At 44.1% G+C, this 19,569-nt stretch overlaps 3 protein-coding genes across 5 annotated transcripts in view; 2 read left to right on the forward strand and 1 right to left on the reverse strand.

Annotated features, from left to right (window-relative positions):
• Positions 1-522: 522 nt before the first annotated feature.
• On the forward strand, positions 523-5,568 carry LOC105893042 (ADP-ribosylation factor-like 14 effector protein). The gene is made up of 5 exons (XM_031557883.2): positions 523-704; positions 1,360-1,546; positions 2,956-3,084; positions 3,740-3,789; positions 4,877-5,568. Exons 1-5 carry the CDS (start codon positions 634-636, stop codon positions 5,103-5,105), a joined length of 666 nt encoding a protein of 221 aa, XP_031413743.1. The 5' UTR covers positions 523-633; the 3' UTR covers positions 5,106-5,568.
• A 365-nt stretch (positions 5,569-5,933) lies between these two features.
• On the reverse strand, positions 5,934-7,006 carry fshb (follicle stimulating hormone subunit beta). The gene is made up of 2 exons (XM_031558047.2): positions 6,842-7,006; positions 5,934-6,197 (listed from the first exon to the last, which is right to left on the reverse strand). The coding sequence occupies exons 1-2, from the start codon at positions 7,004-7,006 to the stop codon at positions 5,934-5,936; spliced, it is 429 nt and encodes a 142-aa protein (XP_031413907.2).
• A 6,668-nt stretch (positions 7,007-13,674) lies between these two features.
• The window catches only part of kcna4 (potassium voltage-gated channel, shaker-related subfamily, member 4), a 72,407-nt gene continuing 66,512 nt past the window's right edge, over positions 13,675-19,569 (forward strand). For 2 of the 3 annotated variants that reach the window (XM_031587042.2, XM_031587041.2), the window contains exons 1-2: positions 13,675-13,920; positions 14,596-18,592. In XM_031587042.2, the coding sequence (XP_031442902.1) occupies positions 15,277-17,262 (1,986 nt within the window). In that variant the 5' untranslated portion in view covers positions 13,675-13,920; positions 14,596-15,276 and the 3' untranslated portion in view covers positions 17,263-18,592. The remainder of the gene's footprint in view (positions 13,921-14,595; positions 18,593-19,569) is intronic. The other variant, XM_031587043.2, reaches the window with a different exon arrangement.

A 19,569-nucleotide genomic window follows, 5' to 3' on the forward strand; every position in this document is an offset into this window, starting at 1 on the left:
GATGGATGGATGATGGATCCTTCACACCATGTTTTAATTTTTTTAGGGATCCTTGTCCTAATATATTTGAAATGAAGCCCTAAAACAACTATGCAATTCTTTAAGTCAGACACAGACCATATAAACTGGAAAAGAAAGGAGCATGTACGTGTCTCTTGCTCTTCGTCGTTGTCCTCCTAGTTATCGGAGCAATGTTGAGTTTATCACTGGTAAAGGAATTGAATAAATTGCTCCTATGTATGGATGGATAGATTGCATAATGGAGCCTGGCGTTTTCATTTATTTTATCGAGAAACTTCAAGCCATTATCAGAGAATCCAAGGAAGCATGCTGTCAGATGTAGTTGACAAATGTTTACTATTTTGTTTTCATATGATATTTCATTCCTGATTTGTGCGCCTGAAGAAAATCTAGACAAACCCATCGAACATATTTTAAAAGTAAAGAAACAGTTTCCACCTGACGGTGTGATATACTACTACAGGCCAACAATGTTCAGCCAATGAGAGTGTGTTCACCGGTGACGCAATCTCCTGTTCTCAAACCAAATGGGGTGGTAGCCAGCAAGTCAGATGTTTGCAACCCCCTTAATAATTATATGTCATTTTGTATGTGCATTTCTTGTAGTTCGCCATGCCGATCCTTTGTTCTGCAGTAGGATGCACGAATCGTTTTGTAAAAGGCTCGGAAATCCGTTTTTATCGGTAAGAACATATTGTGTTTACTTTTGTGGTCCATGAAGATTTTCAGTCAGTTAGCATAGCAAGCTGGCTAGTGAGGTAGCCAGTTTGGGACCTAGCCGTGTGGGCACGTTACCTGGCTAGTATCATAATTGTATACAAAGCCGACTTAAACGTATGTGTGATATTGTCATATTAATGTTCAGTTTACGTAGACTGTCATTGTTAACTTTGTCTGGGGCTTAACTTATGGTTGTTTGAAGCCTAGATCAAAGTTTCTCAACCTTTTGTATCCCCAGTCCCCTTGCTTAGGCCCCTGTCAACATTGTCAGAGCTCGATAAATATTTTAAAATATTAAAACTGAAATAAGGGGGTCTTAGGCTAGTGTAGTGTTAGCAGAAATTATTTAATTACATCTACGCTGTGTTGTAACAGGGTGCGACTTGAGAAATGGGTGGGTTTAGAGCGACGATAAATCACACTTGCTTTTAGAGTTGTTTCAAGCCTTTGACTTTGTGTCAGGCACAGTGGGAAACTCTGTACTCTGTACACTAGGTGAACACACACAGCCCAGCGATGGCTTCAGCATTTTAGCTTTGAAATTAGCTCAGCTCCTAGGCTCTAATATCTTCTCGTTTTTCTCCCCTCCCCTCCTTGCATCTCACCTCCTCTCATTAGGTTTCCAATTAGTAAGCCTCATCTAGCAGACCAGTGGGTGCGTAGTCTGGGCCGCAAGAACTTCGTCCCCACCACCAACTCCTGCCTCTGCTCAGAGCACTTTCAACCAGACTGTTTCCGAGACTACAACGGCAAGCCCTTCCTGCGGGAGGACGCTGTGCCAACCATCTTCAGCTGGAACAAGCAGGTGGGGTGTGCTGAGAGAGAGAGATGGTTTCACATGAGATATGTGTGCTGTATGGCAACCACTGATGTTGATCTAACTGAAGAATACTTCCTAATCAGTGAGAAGTAACCTTGGTGACTATATCATACCAGACACAGTGCATTCAGAAAGTATTGAGACAGCTTTATTTTTTCATGTTTTCTTATGTTTCTGCCTTAAAGTGAAGGGGTCTGAATACTTTCTGAATGCGCTTGTATCTAAATGCCATATCTGAGTGAATGACAGTTTTCTTTAAGTGCCAGTATAGATTTTTGTAAATACAAGAGATGGGAATATGTTTGCTTAGTAAACTACACCTCACACCACAGTCTCTTTTTAAGGATGCAGTCTGCAATTCTGGCAAAAGCTTGTTGATATTTGAGCTCAACAGCCAATCAAATCCCCCCTCCCCCTTCCAGGCTCCTGAATCAAGGTGTTGATTTAGCTGGTATTGATTATGGCTCGGCCTCAGCCACTACGACCATTTTCCTTTTACAGAGCCAGGACTGTGTACGAATAGAGTCCTGGCCTGTCCAAGCACACACACTGAATGGACACCTAAAGGACGGCAAGGGCAAATGTGCTGAATTTGACCCTCCGTTATGTCTTCCTTCCTGATATGGAGTCAAAGGTTACAAAGTCTTGCTTCTCTTTAATACCACTTGTGGAGCATTAGCCTGAAAAAAGTTTTTTTTTTTTTGTTTCATTTATTCACCAGCCGCCACTGTTGTGTTGCTGAAAAAATCAACCAGATTCTGAAGGAATGCAGCATGTGGCAATTAGTTCAAATGTGACCAGGCTCTTAGGTGCCTAATAGCAACCAATGCTTGGGGGTTACTGTGAAAACAAACAGTCCAGGTTGAGAAGCTGTGGTGTGACCGCTAACTTTTGACCCCCTGGCCAAACAACGTGAATGATTAAATCCAGAAAATGTACATTGTCAGAGTAAATTCTGCCTTACAGTAACATAAAAGGGGAAGTTCAAGTCACAACTCTGTTATGCCTGTTCATATGAAACACAGTCTATAGGCTACATGAAGTGACATGAATATACAGTGTTTTCTTATTTTTAAACTAATAATGATGGATGGATACATTTGAAACGAAGCCCTACAACTTTACAAAGTCAGATACAGAAAAGATAAATTGCAAAGGAACATGCAGTGTATGTATCTCTTCCTCTAGAGGACTGCGGGGGGGAAATGTGCTGAATTTGACAAAAGTGGATTGGATTAGAATCACAGACTATGCATTTAAAGCTTCTATTTTAGTGTTGGAGCTCTTCACAGGCATTTGAAGTCAGCAGCATTACCACAGTTTGGATGAAAGTTTCCAGTCTGATGTGTGTTTTTACTTGTCTGACTCCCTGCACTTCTCCCACTCTCTTCCAGATCGAGCTGCGTCGGAATCGCGGCCCACCGGGCGGGAAAGACTCGGGCGAAGCGAGCCGGCTTGCCTCGACGCAGGACAAACCCAAACTTCGTAACCAGGAGAAAAGACAGTCCAGCAAAGATGCCAGGGTGAGACACACACTACTCGCACGTCCCTACTGTAGACATACACACACACTAAGCACACACTCACACTAGACACACAGCTCTCTACTGTACACACACACACACTACTCATATGTCTACTGTACACACACACATACATACACACACACACACACACACACACTACTCGTATGTCTACTGTACACACACACACACACACATACATACACACTCACACACATACATACACACACACACACTACTCATATGTCTACTGTACACACACACTACTCATACGTCTCTACTGTACACACACACACACACACACACACACACTCACACACACTACTCGTATGTCTCTACTCTACACACACACACACACACACACTACTCATACATCTACTGCACAGACACACAATCACTACTCATATGTCTACTGTGCACACGCACACACAAACATACACACACAACTCGTATATCTAATGCGCACACACATACACATCTCTTCTGTGCAGTTAAAACAGGTGGTCAGGTTGCAATATCATTATAAATTGATGAATTAATGCAGCACCCTCTTGTGTGTCATTTGGACCCAGTTCATACTATGCTCGTGGGATCATGGCCATGTCTCCATGTATCTTTGTGATAATCAGCTAAAGCCGTTCTTCTGTGTTCACAGGGGAGGATATTGGACAAGAAGGAGAGGAGGAGAGGAAAGATAGCTGAAAGGTACAGGAACTCCTATGGCACATTTCCACTAAGGTGTCGGGGGGGGGGGGGGGGGTTTGCAAGGCTTGTCTCGTGTCCATCTCTGAGGCTGGACCCGGGCTACGGCCCAAACAGACTCAGTTCATCACCGGAGTGGAGCGGGGCCAAATCACGGCTGAACTAGGAACTTTTGGAATGGAATGCGAGGCAACAATAATATCGGAAAAAATATTTAACCCGATCAGAGAGGTAGTTTGGGTTGCCTAGCAACATAAATGACCTGGCTAGTATTTGTAGAGAAAAATTATTACAAAAGATCCAAGGACACTGTTTCCAGACATTTCAGGACATGCTTAAATGTAATTTTGATTTCTTCTGCGTGTTCTTTAGTCCCTGATATTGCAACTGTAACCCAGAGGAAAGCCTCCGACTGGCCTCAGTCTTAAAAGGAAAAAGGCCAACAAGGTCTCCAGACCGACTTTTTTATTGTCCTTCATTTTCTCTCTCTCTGACTGAGGTTTTTTTTTTTACCACTTACCCCAAAGGAAAAAAACTGAATTTCAGTCTATTTGAACTTGAATCTCTCGAGAGGTGGAGAGCGTAAGGCAGAGTTCACAGAGTGTCCGTGTTCTGGATGGAATCACTCAGTGTCCAGGGGGTCAAGGAGCAGTGGTCACACCTTCTCAACCTGGACTGTTTGTTTGCACAGCAACCCCCATGCATCGGTTTCTATTAGGCACCTCAGAGCCTGGTCACATTCCTTTAGGTTCTGGTTGATTGTTTCAGCCTTACTCACTATTGTCACAGAGAGAACCTCAAGAGGTTTGGGATTTCGATGTATGTGGTATGTGCAAATGTATATGAATGTAACATATTCATGTTTGGTCTTGAATTGATCCTTGTGATGTGGGTAGGAGGCTGGTCGTGTTTTCCTTGCAATCTGAAGTACCTGCTATACCTGTGTAACTTGGATAGCCCATTGTAACCTCTGCCTGGGATTATTTTATTAAGATGCATGTGTCTCTATTGATGGTAAAATGAACTGCAGCTTGACTGAGGCAAATGTAGTGCGTAAGCCTGATGTTGTCCCCCCCCTCTGTGTCTCCAGGCAGCCCATGACGGGGAAGAGTAAAGTGTACGACAGCCGCGGGCTGCTCATCTCGTGCGGCCGTGACCTGTGCGACTGTCTGGACGCAGACTGCATGGGCTGCTTCTACCCCTGCCCCGACTGCGGATCGCGCAAGTGCGGCGTGGAGTGCCGCTGCGACAGGAAGTGGCTCTACGAGCAGGTGGAGGTGGAGGGCGGTGAAATCATACGCAACAAGTTCGCCCTCTAGCTGCAGACGAGGGGTGGAGGAGGAGGAGGAGGAGGAGGAGATGATAAGTGTGGAAGGATTATTAAACAGGTTTAGGTGCTGGTCACACATGGACAAGAAAGAAGAGGAGGAGGAGAAAGAAAAAGAAGAAGAAGAAGAAGAAGAAGAAGGAGGAGGAGGAGGAGAGTAGAAAAGAGTAGAAGTGGCTTCTCAAACAGGTTTAAATGCTGGTCACACTTGGATGAGGAGGTGAAGAGACGATGCTGGCAGGGGAGCAAGGGTTGGGAGTGTGGAGTATGTTGACATTAACGTAATAATGAAATTACTAATATTTTCTTTTCTATATGTTTTTCTCTTCCGTAGAGGTCCTGATATTGTATTTGCAACTCACCTCATGTTAGTGTGCAGTGCTTTTTATATTATTTTCTTTCAAACACCTTTCGTATGTTCTATTCTGTTTAATTAAACACCTTTTTTTATATAACTGTTTTGTGCTCATGTCATGCATCCATTTATCAGTTGCTAGTTTTGGTAAAGGACATTCTACCAGACTAATTTTTTTCGTCTGTGTATCAAAATTTAACATAGTCATGTCATAACATAAGGCAAGAAACAAAAATCTGTTCATCACAGTAAAACAAACTGCAGTAATGTTGTTTGCACTGGTAGTGAATAAGGAGACATTTGCTGCTTATGATATACATTTTAATGAAGCCTTGCTGGGCTTTAGGAACCACAGTGTGCTAAATGACCACTAGGGGGCCCACCGTCCTTGGCTGAGAACGGAGATCTGGTGCTGTGTGTGGCCCCTAGAGACTTGATGAGTCCCTCTGGTGTGGCCCCATGCCCTCAGAGGTGGTACTGCAGCAGCGGAGGCTTAGGGGAAGGGCAGCCGGCCATGTTGGGGCTGAGAGAGTCGCACTCGTATTTGTTCGTGCAGGAGCTGCACTCGCAGCTCAGGGCCTTTGTGACGGTCAGCAGCAGGTCGAAACTGGAGCCTGTGTAGCAGTGGACGGGGAAACTGCGAGTCTCGGTGTACGAATCCTGGAAGTGGCAGCTCCTCTGCTGCTCATCTGGCAGTCGTACCCCTGTGGAGCTCTTATACACAGGATCCTGTGCTCACACACACACACACACACACACACACACACGAAATACACTTAAAGGAAGACGTGTGCTTCACAAAGAAGGATTTCTGAGTGAGCCAAAATTCGTACTTTCTGTTCCTTTCTCATACACAGGATCCTGTGCTCACACATACACACAAAATAAACGTATCCCCTACTTGTGGATTTCTGAATGAGCCTGAAGTCTCTCTTGTCAACTTCAATTTCAAAAGCTTTGACATAACCCATTTCTGTGATCCTATTGCTAAAGCATTCACAAAGTGTGCAACTACAAACGTCAAGGACGTTCCAGAAGCAGGTAACAGCAATTAGTGCGCTCTCTCTCTACCCTGCCCCCCTCTTCCCTCTCTCTCTCTGTATGTATTTATATATATGTGTGTGTGTGTGTGTGTGTGTGTGTGCTCTAACTGAGGCTGTCAGTGGTAATGACACAACTCATTTATTTATTAGCCACTGACAGGCCAGGTGAGTTTGATTGACAAGTGAGTCTGACTGATACATGAGTCTGATTGACAGGTGAGTCAGACTGATTTGTGAGTTTGATTGACAGGTGAGTCTGACTGATTTGTGAGTCTGTGAGACCGGTGAGTGTGCGAGATAGCTGTGTGTGATTGACAGGTGTAGCGTTACTTTATTGTGGCACAAGCCGGCACACGCTTGGGTCTCTATGAAGCAGCTTCTGCCATCGTCCGTCTCCACGGGGACGCTGATGTTGGCGAGTTGGCACCCAGTCCAGCAGTCCGGCACCACCGCCTGCACCAGACTCCACAGCACAGCCATGACAACCACGTGCATCCTCAACTGGGTAGGGTTCACAAATTCTCAGCGATTATACTGTGTCATGGCAACACTGTGTACTTATTTGTTGTTAACTTTTCATTTGTAATTAACTTGTTGTTAATTGTTAACTCTCATCACTTACAGCCACAGTGGTATATAGTCAAAAGCCCATGGTAAATCATATCTTATCAAACAGGCCCGGTTTGTCCTAATGTGAAAATCCTCTGGGTAATAGTTTTAATTCTTCTTATTATACTACACTATAATTAATATTTTTATTCATAAATCTGCAATTGAGCTGTAGACCCTCTTTGAATATCAAATTCTGAAAAAGTGAAACATTTCAAAATCAAACACATAAAAATAAATTAAAGCATTTCCCAACCTGAGTGTGGTGAGCCTTCTGTTGGAGATGCTGCTAAATTAACAACTACCTGAGAGAAAGAAAGAGAGAGAGGGAGAGAAACAAATAGAACAGAAGGTCAAAACCTTGTTCATGGGGATTTCTACACTGTCTGGGATGCCTCATTCGATTCACTGGCGATCCCTGACAAAACACACACCGCTTATCCTTCTCACACACCCTGTCACAGCAATTCACTCAGTTTGAGGCAATACACACAGAATCACTACCACACTAGACACTATCACCTTTCACACTATGTGGTAACCTTTTGCACCTGTGTCAGGTTGAATGTAACTGAGTGAGTCGTCCACCTTTACTTGGGTTACAATCAACCTCGCTCCAAACCTCGGTTTGGATAAGTGTCTTCCAAATGAATACAAGTCTAAGACTAAACCTCTAAAGTGATCCAGGCAGTCATATATAGTATACTAATTTCTTAACAGTCATAAGATTTAGACAGGATATCCATATAGTCTGACGAACAGCATAACTGCATAGACGGGTCAGACAGTGCTGTGATGAATCGATAATTTCCCTCATGATTCCAAGGTACAAAAAAATGACTTCAGTTAATGCTCTTGGGAAAACAGCAGCCTTGCAAATATCATGATCTGTTTAAAGGACAATGAATACTCAAACTTATTATGAAATTAGTAAGAATTTGTATTTTGTTTGTGTTCTTAAAAATTGTACATAAATCAGCAGAAATCAATCAACCACAACGAAGTTAGAAATGACAATAGGATTGACAGTATCGATGCATTCAATTATTTGCTTCATACAAAGAGACAGACAGACATGTGAACTATGTAGAAATATAGAGATGGAGTACCCTTACCACCTGTGGGGTCCTTGGGCTTCACAGAAGGGAATTCCTGCTTTTATGGTCCTGGCTGAACACCCACTCTTCGAGGGTAATCCACCAGTCTTCATGAATCGTTATGCACTTGTGTTTCAGATATTATCAGTGGGGCCCGGGGGCGGGTGGGGTCTCATGTTAAGCCCCATGGCCCTGACATATGATGGGCTTCCTCTGTTTGTGTAGTCCCTCACACACACACACACACACACGCACAACGCACACACAAACACATATATGCCGGTGTGTGTCTGAGTGAGTGAATTTATAGGGAGTGTGTGTGCATGAGGTATCTCTTTTTTAAATGTGTGTTTACGTGAGTCAGTTTATATTTCTGAGAAGGTGTGCGTTCATGTTTGAGTGTTCTTGTTCATGTGTGTGTGTGTGTGTGTATGTTTGTGTGTGTGTGTGTGTGTGTATGTGTGTGTGTGTGTGTGTGTTTGTGTGTGTGTGTGTGTGTGTGTGAGAGAGAGAGAGATAGTTCATTTGTGTATGTGTGTGTGTGTGTGTGTGTGTGAGAGAGAGAGAGTTACTGTGTGTGTTTGTGTGTGTGTGTGTGTGAGTGAGTGACTTCATATGTGTGTGTTTGTTTCCTTTAGTAATCTTTGAAACAAGGTCAGGCGTGTGAGGAGTTTGTTTAGTTGAGAACATGGGCTCAAGCCTCCAAGGTCTCCGGACTCTGGCGTGAGCTGCTGGATCAACATCGCCCACCTTCGGAAAAGCTGCCTGTCTCGTCACTCCCACATCCCTCTCAAACACCCGCAGACAAAGCATCTGCTGTGCACGCTGCCAAAGCATATCAATACCTGTCTGACTGGAACATTTCTTCCTTTCATATCTCAGGTTTTACATTCAACATTTTAAACATCTTATTTCCATTCATTCATTCATTAATTCATTCATTTTGAGGCAATATGTGTTTTGACTGGGCTACACGAGCAGTATTTGTTAAATGTTAAATAAACTAGAGAAGGGGCGTCCCTCTCTACGTTTAAGAAAATCTTGAAGAGGGAGTTCTCCCTCCCTTTACCTCTCCTTATCCTTCCTCTAATGCTATCTCCTCTAACTAGTACTTAACTCGCACTTACAGTAGTTACATTCCTGCACTTTATTATTTCTTATGTAAAGCAGTATTTATTGTTACACTAGGTCTCTATTGCTCGTAGCTTGATTGTTCTCTCCTTTGTACGTCGCTTTGGATAAAAGCGTCTGCTAAATGACTAAATGTAACTGTAAATGTGCCAGTATTTACTCCTGAATTTTTAGTGTGCTGTATTCTACTCCATCTCATATTATGACACAATGAGCTGTTGTTGGAACATCTCCAGTTCCAGCGGAAGAGAGGACAGGTTAGAGGTCAGAGTGATTGGCAGCCAAGTGTGAGTCTCAATTAGATAGAGCCTCTTCTGCCCGACACTTTGGTATTTACATAAGGAGATCACAGGATGCTTCTGTTAACACTTTTCCACCTGCCCCGGCCTAGCTGCCCTCCATGGGGCAAACATAATGATAGGGGAACAGGTGGAGTAAATAAATGAAGACAGGAACCAGGGGAGAGGGATTGTGCAGTCTGCCGCACAAACACACACACACACACACACACATTCACAATCACACACTGCAATACACATATGCTGAGTCAGAGGGCTATGGGAGAGCTTCATCTTCGTCATCCTCATCATCCTCATCATTGTTATCGTCATCATCATCCTCACAAACAACAACAGATAATAATGTTTTATAAATAAGGATAGATTCATAATTCTCAATTGTAAAACATTTTTGTGGCACCATGTACGCACCTATCATATACCTTCACAGAGACATGGGGAGAGGATGCAGGAGAGCGCACGGATGGAAGGATGACTACTGAGCTAACAGTAGTGTGGGGGTATAGGGGTAATGCCATCATCATCATCATCATCATAATCATCATCCTTTTTCCAATTATCACTGTTGTCATCTTTACTCATATGGAAAAGGCCTTGTCATATACAATACTAGCATAATAAATCTGTGGTAAAACGGTTGCATAATACATTTCATACTTAAATGGCGTTATTCTCTTCAACAATGCAAGGTAGGTCATATATAGAACTTTGTTTCTATGTTACTGTATATGAAAGGAGCCATATTTATGTTTATTACACACTGTTATCGTATACTATATAAAACTGAAGTATTTTAGGGATGGGGTACTACCATCATAATCATGATACCCGTTATCATTGTTGTCATCATCGTGTTCTTCAGATAAACCTCACCTGTGTGATTGTATTAGGGTGGGGTAATATCATGATAATCATCTACATCATTATCGTTATTATCAATGTCATCATCATCATCATCATCCTATGCAGATATCATGATTATTCTGATTATCCACCGACACCCTTAATAGCATTTTCACAGTTGTCCTCCTCATCATCACCATCATCATCATCATCACCACTGTTGTCTCTTCTATCAGTTTTTTAGGACAGACATGATATCATATGGAATATCCTGTTGATCATCATGGACATCAGCATCATCCTCATCATAGTCATCATCATCATCATCATCATCTTCTTCATCATCCTTACTGTCTCTTATATCAGTATTTTAAGAGAGACATGATATCATATGGAATATCATGTCGATCATCATGGACATCAACATCATCCTTATCAGGCAGTACACAACAGGAGCATCTCTGCATGAAGTGAAGCAGCTCCAGCCAATTACAGTAAGCTCTGGGAGCGAGATGCTGTGTCGCCATGACAGCAGCATCCCCTGCTGCTGTCCCAGCCCAGAGCCTGGCATCCTGTTAGCTTCTTTTTACTACACACACACACACACACACACACACACACACACACACACACACACACAACACATAACACACACATGAAACACACCGCCCTGCAAGTGCTTCTCACCTGAATTCCCTCTGTGCTGAAGCCCTCACATGGACCAAAACACACACACAAACTCACACAGACTCATAAGCTCACACAGACACACACACACGCCTTTTCTTCCACTGATGTGGTGGTACTGAGGCATTGTGGGAAAGGGCCGAGTAGAAAAACACCACCTGGTATAACCATCCACGGTCCTACAGGGGGTGTCTGCTGTGCCACTCATTGCACACAAAGGTGTGTCCTGTGTGTGTGTGTGTGTGTGTGTGTGTTTGTGTGTGTGTGTGTGTGTGTGTGTGTGTGTGTGTGTGTGTTTGCGTGTGTGTGTGTGTGCGTGTTTGCGTGTGTGCGTGTGTGCGTGTGTGCGTGTGTGTGTGTGTGTGTGTGTGTGTGTTTGTGTGTGTGTGTGTGTTTATGCGTGGGTGGTAGGTGATGCATAGCTATGGATTTAGGGGGACACAGGCCACCCCCACCCACATACCTGCATTCAAGTGTTTACCTATACTGTCACTAAAAGTCACAAAATAGCAGCATCACAGCCTTTGTGTTGATGAACTCTTCTTGTGTGGCCTATCTGCTCATTGTCTTACCAGAGATGGTTTGTTTGAATGAGGCCCCTCCTACCGCCTGCACACACAGGTACAGGTGTCTGGACTCAACCTAGCGAGCTTAGATTGCCTCAATGGTAAAATATGTCATATCTGTCCAATAGCCCAACTTTTAAAGTGCAGTATATACGTATGCTGAACACTAATAATAATAATGATAATGATAATAATAATACAAATAAAATCATCGGAACAGTATCTAAGATTTCAGTATTCATTAAAGGAAATCAATCAATAGGCAGTAACCTATGGATTCCGCATGACCACAGATATAAATCTGTGCACATAAGTAGTTTTTTGTTGAAACACTGTCTAGATCATAATACCTCAGTGGTTCTGAAGGAGCAGTTAAAGATTCATGTTCACATCATGGCTTTCTTTCAGATGTCCAGATGTTTCTTTACATTCATCAGAGCTGTGAAAATACAAACAAATTCAATACAAGTCCTGTGGGAGTCAGGTGCATATAAGATACTAGAAAATTCTATGGCACTGAAAAAAAAGTATTGGTATACCACTGTATTGGTTTTTATATACCTCATTGTTTTCTTTAGAAACCTGAAGATTTCATGACTTTCTGTTTTACTGTGCTTGGATAGATTTTGAAAAGTGATCTACCTATGATCATACCTTAATATCACATAAAAATACATTGTAACATGAAGTCCCCAAACATTTTTGCATGTATTTTTCTCATTGAACCAGCTATATTGTAGGCTTATCGCATGACTACAGATAAATGTTCCTGGTCATGCCCTTTCACTTGATCATTTGCTGGTCAGGATAGTATCCTGAGAGCACTGGCTCTTTATGGACTGTTTCCTGAGTCAGACCGCATGGGAGTTATAGGATTCAGTTGACATTCTGTCCACTTGTAGGCGTTCTCTCTATGTTTGGGGTTGGGGTTGTAAGTGTCAACTCTATGTTTGGGGTTGGGGTTGTAGGTGTCAACTCTATGTTTGGGGTTGGGGTTGTAGGTGTCAACTCTATGTTTGGGGTTGGGGTTGTATGTGTCCACTATGTTTGGGGTTCGGGTTGTAGGTGTCCACTCTATGTTTAGGCAGCCTCCAACTTTAGTGAAAGTTAATATTAGTTTTACACCTCCGAGGGGAATGAGGGGGATAAGTGCCCATCCCTAAAGTTGCCATGGAAACATATCACACTGTCACTGACTGTGACAAAAGTCTCTACTTTGTCGGGGTGTGTGGAGTGTAGCGGCCCTGGGAGCTGAGTTATATTATGACCAGAGAAAAGAAAAACTCGTTATAACTTATAATTATCCACTTTACGATTTGGGATGCTCAAAGTGTCCAAAATAATATCTATTGTTTTTACTGCTTTCTAGTTGTTCAGTTGTCCTGTGGAACAATGCATTATTAGCCCATGACACGTGTTACTGTCATACGGCCAATAACCGTCTGCAAGGCCGCGACAGCCACAATAATGTCTGCCCATGGTCTCCCACATGCCTCCCGATTAAGGAGCATGGGATGAATGAATAATGTATTGAAACAGTGTTCCCACAAATGATGGGAGACAGCTATAAATCTGACTTACTGCAGGTCTTCATGGAACAGCCTGTTCCTTTACAGCGGGTCTCGATAGCGCCACATTAAATTTCACGTGATACTTATTCATATCGCTCACGCTTTAACTGTCTAACTGATCGTCTAACCTCGGGGAGAGCTGATAAATGCTTTCAATTATCAAGCTAGGAAGACTGCGCTGCAGCAGTGGCGATCGGAGGCGAGAGCGATATGCTGAGCAGCGCGTTGAGTCGCAGCATGTAAACAGCACTACCAGCGTGCAGTTCCCCCGTCGCCTGAAGATTTGCCTCACTCTCTCTCTCTCCCACTCGCCTGGCGCAGGGAGTGTGATTGAGAAAGTTTTTGGAGATTGCAGCAGGGTGGTAGCACGCGCAGTGACCTGCTGCGGCCGCTGGGGGATGATCAAGGTCTGCCGGCTCTGCACGGAGAACGCCCGACGCGACGGCGCGAAGCTGCTCCACAAGAAAAGCACGACACACGAGCAAGACTGCGCGGCAGACAGATGCGCTGGTCTCTGGGTTAACCCAAGGCTATTACACATGTCATACCCAAACTTTCAATCATCACGTTTCCTGACCGCTGTCCTTCTGCCAAAGCCAACCTAGTGTGAGTACATCTGATCTTTTGTCATGCGTGTGAGTGATCGAGATTGATGCGCCACCAGTGCCTGCTTTTTTGGGGAGGGGAGATGTGCAGGTAATGAGAAATCCTGTTGAATTGAGACAACGCATCGAGACGAAAAGTGCAGTCTGTAGAGTGCGACAGAACACGGCAGGTGATGTTAAATGTTCGCTGGCTGGCCACGACGTGGGTTTTTTTTTTTTTTGCGGGGCAAGGCGGAAATTGAAAAGAAACCTGAGATTTGTGTCCTCACCTATAAACAGCGTATTGTATCGGAGGAGGAAGCAGAGAAAACATTCTGCCTGGCCCTTTTCTGTGTAAGCTATCTTTACTCGGTGAGAAATTGCGTGTGAGAAGGGCCGGCATGGATTTATTCTGAACATAGGATGTCTTATCATTACGCAGTATCATAACGATTGTAATACTTCGTATAATAATAATAATAACAATCACAACAATAATATTGATAACAACAACAATAATAATAATAATAGTTGTTGATGATGAAGATTAGATTGTTGTTTTTATTTCTAATGTGTTGGTCAGGTGATTCCGCAGATGCTTGGATATGCGCGCTTTGTCTGATAGTCGCGTAATTGAGTGATCTGATGTTGCCTGAACGCATGCGGTCTATAACATATTTGTTGTTGTCTCCCGCAGCTGTTGCAGACGGAACAGAAATTCTGTGATCCAGACTCGCCGGAGGGGAAGAGGGCAGACTGGGAGCATCGGTTTCTACCATCAGCCTCCCTTCCACTCTCCTCCCCAAAAAAAGCCATTCAGGAGAGACTGCGGACAAGCAAAGACCCCTAATGCCTGCATACTTTCATACTGTGTGCGCTTTCCATATGGGCACCAAGTCAACCCAGGTGACTACCTGAACCCCAGTATTCGACAAGTAGGATTATTCTCCAGTGACTTCACAGCCCAGGCTGTCCAAAGCCCTGTCACCTCAGCTGCATCCATAACATGCGGCCTGCAGAGCCTCCGAAAGAACAGAGTATCTTATGAAGTGTCAACAATGAAGTCATCGCAGCTTTATATGAGAGGACTCTGCAAGACAGCTATCTGGAGATATTACCTTCAAAGATAAAATGACTTAACTCGTCCAATATGTCGTGACAATGTGAAAGGAGCAAGGAGACAAACCACTAAGTTACTGAAAAAAGTAAAACTTCTATGACTTCATCAGTTTCGCCCAAACAGGCAAACAGGTGTCAACCTGCAATTCAAAAAGAGTTATTAGGTAGTAAAAAGCAAATACTATCTGTACAAAAAGACCCTTTTATGGGGGCATCATTTAAACTGTGTAAGAGGTGAAACCACCAGTGAAGAAACGAAATGGAGTTTGCGATGGTGGGTGCAGACAGTGGCGGGTGCAACAGTCACCTTCCTTACGGCTATGCCCAGGCTCGCGCCAGGGAACGGGAGCGCGAGAAGGAGCGACAGTCGCGGGCGGCTGCCGAAACCGGGGAAGAGGGTGAAGAAGGAGGGGGCCAACCGTACAACCAGCAGCAGCAGCAGCAGCAGCATCAGTCTTGCGCCGCCTCCTCATCGAATGCCAACAACAGTAGCGGCGGGAACGCCTCGTGCCCCTCCTCCTCCTCCTCATACTCACAACAGCCGCAGCAGCAACACCACGAGCCACAACAGCAACTTCTCAGAGAACGGAAAAAGAAGCGAGGCGTCGCGCGGTGGAGGAGAAACCGTGCGGCTCTCGGAGGAGACTTGCGCCACTCGGAGTTGGCGCTTCTCGGATCGGAGGAGGACATTATGATAGAGGAGGAGGAGGCGGAAGGCGAAGAGGAAGAGGAGGAGAGGGGAAGCAAGAGACACAGCTTCATTTATAACATGGATGATGAAGAGGAGACTATCTCTCTTACTGACAGGCGTCCACAGTCAGGATATGAAAATGTTTACAGTGAGTATGGCTGCTGCGAGAGAGTTATGATCAACATATCGGGTCTAAAGTTTGAGACCCAGTTAAAGACTCTCGCTCAGTTCCCGGACACTCTCCTGGGGGATCCCGATAAGCGAATCAGGTATTTCGACCCTCTTCGAAACGAATACTTTTTTGACAGGAACCGACCAAGCTTCGATGCCATTCTGTACTATTACCAATCAGGGGGGCGATTAAAGAGACCCGCTAATGTTCCATTTGACATTTTTTCCGAGGAGGTTAAGTTCTATGAACTAGGAGAGGAGGCAATGCTGAAGTTCCGAGAGGACGAGGGCTTTGTGAAGGAGGAAGAGAAACCACTACCAGAGGACGAATTCAAACGTCAAATTTGGCTCTTGTTTGAGTACCCTGAGAGCTCCAGCCCAGCGAGAGGCATTGCAGTTGTGTCCGTTTTGGTAATTGTTATATCAATTGTTATTTTCTGCTTAGAAACATTGCCAGAGTTCAGGGACGACAAGGAATTTCACACTCCAGGTACTAATTCGTCACATGTTGACAATGGATTTACACCTTTCAACGACCCGTTTTTCATTGTGGAGACAGTATGCATCATTTGGTTTTCCTTTGAGATCAGCGTGCGCTTCTTTGCCAGTCCGAGTAAAACTGCGTTCTTTCAAAACATTATGAACTCAATAGACATTGTTTCCATTTTGCCTTATTTCATCACGCTGGGTACTGATCTGGCCCAACAACAAGGCAAGGGAGACCAGGCCATGAGTTTCGCCATCCTCCGAATAATTCGACTGGTCAGAGTATTTCGTATATTCAAACTTTCACGGCACTCAAAGGGACTACAAATCCTCGGACATACGCTTCGCGCGAGCATGCGAGAGCTGGCTTTGCTAATTTTCTTCCTCGTCATTGGCGTCATTCTCTTCTCTAGCGCGGTGTACTTCGCCGAGGCGGATGAGCCCGCGTCTCAATTCACCAGCATCCCCGACGCTTTTTGGTGGGCGGTTGTTACCATGACAACGGTGGGTTACGGAGACATGAAACCCATAACGGTCGGTGGCAAGATAGTGGGCTCGCTCTGTGCCATTGCGGGCGTCTTAACCATAGCCTTGCCAGTTCCTGTTATAGTGTCTAATTTCAACTACTTCTATCACCGAGAAACGGACAACGAGGATCAAACACCTGTCGTGGAAACCCCCCCGCCGATCTGCCCATACTTCCCGGACTTCTTCAAGAAATTCAAGGGATCCCCGTCAGGCTCCTCGTTAGGTGACAAGGCGGCCGAGTATATGGAGATGGAGGAGGGAGTCACGGAATCTCTATGCGGCTTGGACAAGAGCCCCAGTAAAGGCAACGGTACAGACATAAGTCGAAAAAACAGTACGACCTCGAGGACACTACAGACAGACGTGTGACCATAACATGCAAAAATGACAAATACCTTTCTCTAATAGATGTCATGGTGAGGATTGCACAACATTTTATTTTCCTTCCAAACAGCACACACGCTCTCGAGCGCACCGGGCACTCCTGCGCGTCACGCGTACAGCTCCCAGCAAAGCATCCCAGCACACACACACACACGCACGCACACACACACACACACACACACACACACACACACACGATTTAGACTATAAATACACGTGGCGACGTTTGTAGAAAAGAGACTAAAAAGGCAACGCAAAAATCACCAGCTTTATGTTACTTGAAGAGATGTAAACATATATTGACGCGTTCAAATTCGAAAGAATTCTAGAAATGTACCTATTTTTACCTGGAACGAACACAAGTACTATTTTGCATAGGCACTTTATGGTTTGATAGGAATAGGGAAGCAATCTTATAGTTCTGCTCTTATGCAATACATTATAAATAGTTTGCACTACCATGATCAACACGTATCTGGCCCCGACAAGGGCGTAGATGGACAAAAAACTGGAAAGGCACGGAGGAAAAGAGGCAATTCAATTTCAAATTAGCTGCAAGCTAGTGAAACAGTGGCGGTGACAGGCCGGTCATTTATGGCTTTAAGTTGGAGAAAACCTCTGGGATATCAAGTAGACCTGGCCGTCATTAGAATTATGCGTAGCTGTGACTGCCTTGACAGTTTAATTTTTTTCTTAGGTGTTCCAGGGAATTGTTTCATAAACCCTTTTTAAAACACCTGCCTTTAAGCTGCTAAAAACGGTTGCTAGCGCTCAAACTAATTGCATATTAGTTCTGTAGTATCAACATAACCCATTAATGATACAATTTTTTGTTTGACCAAACAAAACGTAATTTAACACATACACCAATACCACAACAACACTGCACATTCTGTCCAATAATAATGGGCCTCCTGACATAGTCTGAGATTAAATGTCACTATTGTCCACAAACATCCGAAGTTACAGACAGCAAAGCCAATGACACAGTATATTTGTAGTTGAAGTGAAGCGATGTGGATGGATCTTTTCCTGGGAACGCGGGGGGGGGGGGGCTGTGTGGTTATTTGAAACTCCCGTGGGATTCTTCAACAAGAGGTTTGTTTAACACAACTGAAATATACCCGTCCCTTTAAAAGAATGACATTGCATCCCTTTATAAGAACTATGAGGAAGACAGCAAATTGACACATGGAAACGCAGGCTTTTGTGAACGATGTTCCTCTCTTTTCTGTGGACTTCGTGCGCAGCTTCATAAGAGGACTCTTGGACGTCTGGCGAGCACAGATTTCACAGGACTAGGCGAAGGGCGAAGGTAGGCCTATTTTAATGTTTTCTTTGAGTGATATAAGCTGAAAGGATATACCCCCCCTCCCCCCGTCCTTTCCCTGCACAACACTCAAACGCGCAGCATATCTTTACGCATGTCTCCTAATGTTTACGCATGTGCGCGCACGTACCGGTCGAGGTTAGATTGGGTCTTGCAGGAACTGGTTGTCCTCGATGGAGGACTCAAACCGAATCGGATAACTCGGCGACTCAGATGGCTGGATATGTGCACGAGCAGGGAGTAGAAGCTGTAGGAAACTTTGTAGAGAACATAATCTGGTGCACGTGCATATATATGGGAAGGAGAGAGAGAGTGTAACAGAGAGATTCATTTTAATCTTTTATAGCATTAGGAGTTCTTAACCCAAAGTAAAATGTTATTCCAGAATTATGATAATCAAATGACCAAATGTGTGATGAATGAACCCATTTTAGATAACTTAATTTTAAACTGGATGCAGAAGGCTATTTGGAAAATTAAAATGACAAATGGGCCACAGGTTACCAGCCCAAATATTGGTTTTCAGAGCCATCCGTGATTTGCCACTATCCATTTGGGAGCATTTATTTTCTAGGCAACTCTTGTGATATCGACAGCAAAACCACTAATGTCATTAGTGTGTGTGAGAGAGACAGAGCTGTGGTCTCAGGCATATTTGGGAAGTCTTGTTAAGTCAGTGAAGTACTACAAAAGAAAAGGACAACAGCGGCTGGGCATAAGGTTGCCTCATTCCTTTGCTCTCCCTGCTATCATCTGCTTAATGGGCTATGAGCTCACTCCAAATAAAACCTCACGGGGGCTTCCATATTAGCTTCAATCAGCAACACGCAAGGCTGACTATTCAAACACTTCACAAATGTGTCTGTGTGTGTGTGTGTGTGTGTGTTTGTCTGTGTGTGTGTGCAGATATTAGAAACAGACAAACATACTAGAGGGGTGTTTGTGTACTGTATGTGTGTGTG

Source organism: Clupea harengus, chromosome 20, assembly GCF_900700415.2.
Source record: "Clupea harengus chromosome 20, Ch_v2.0.2, whole genome shotgun sequence".
Lineage (NCBI taxonomy): Eukaryota > Metazoa > Chordata > Actinopteri > Clupeiformes > Clupeidae > Clupea > Clupea harengus.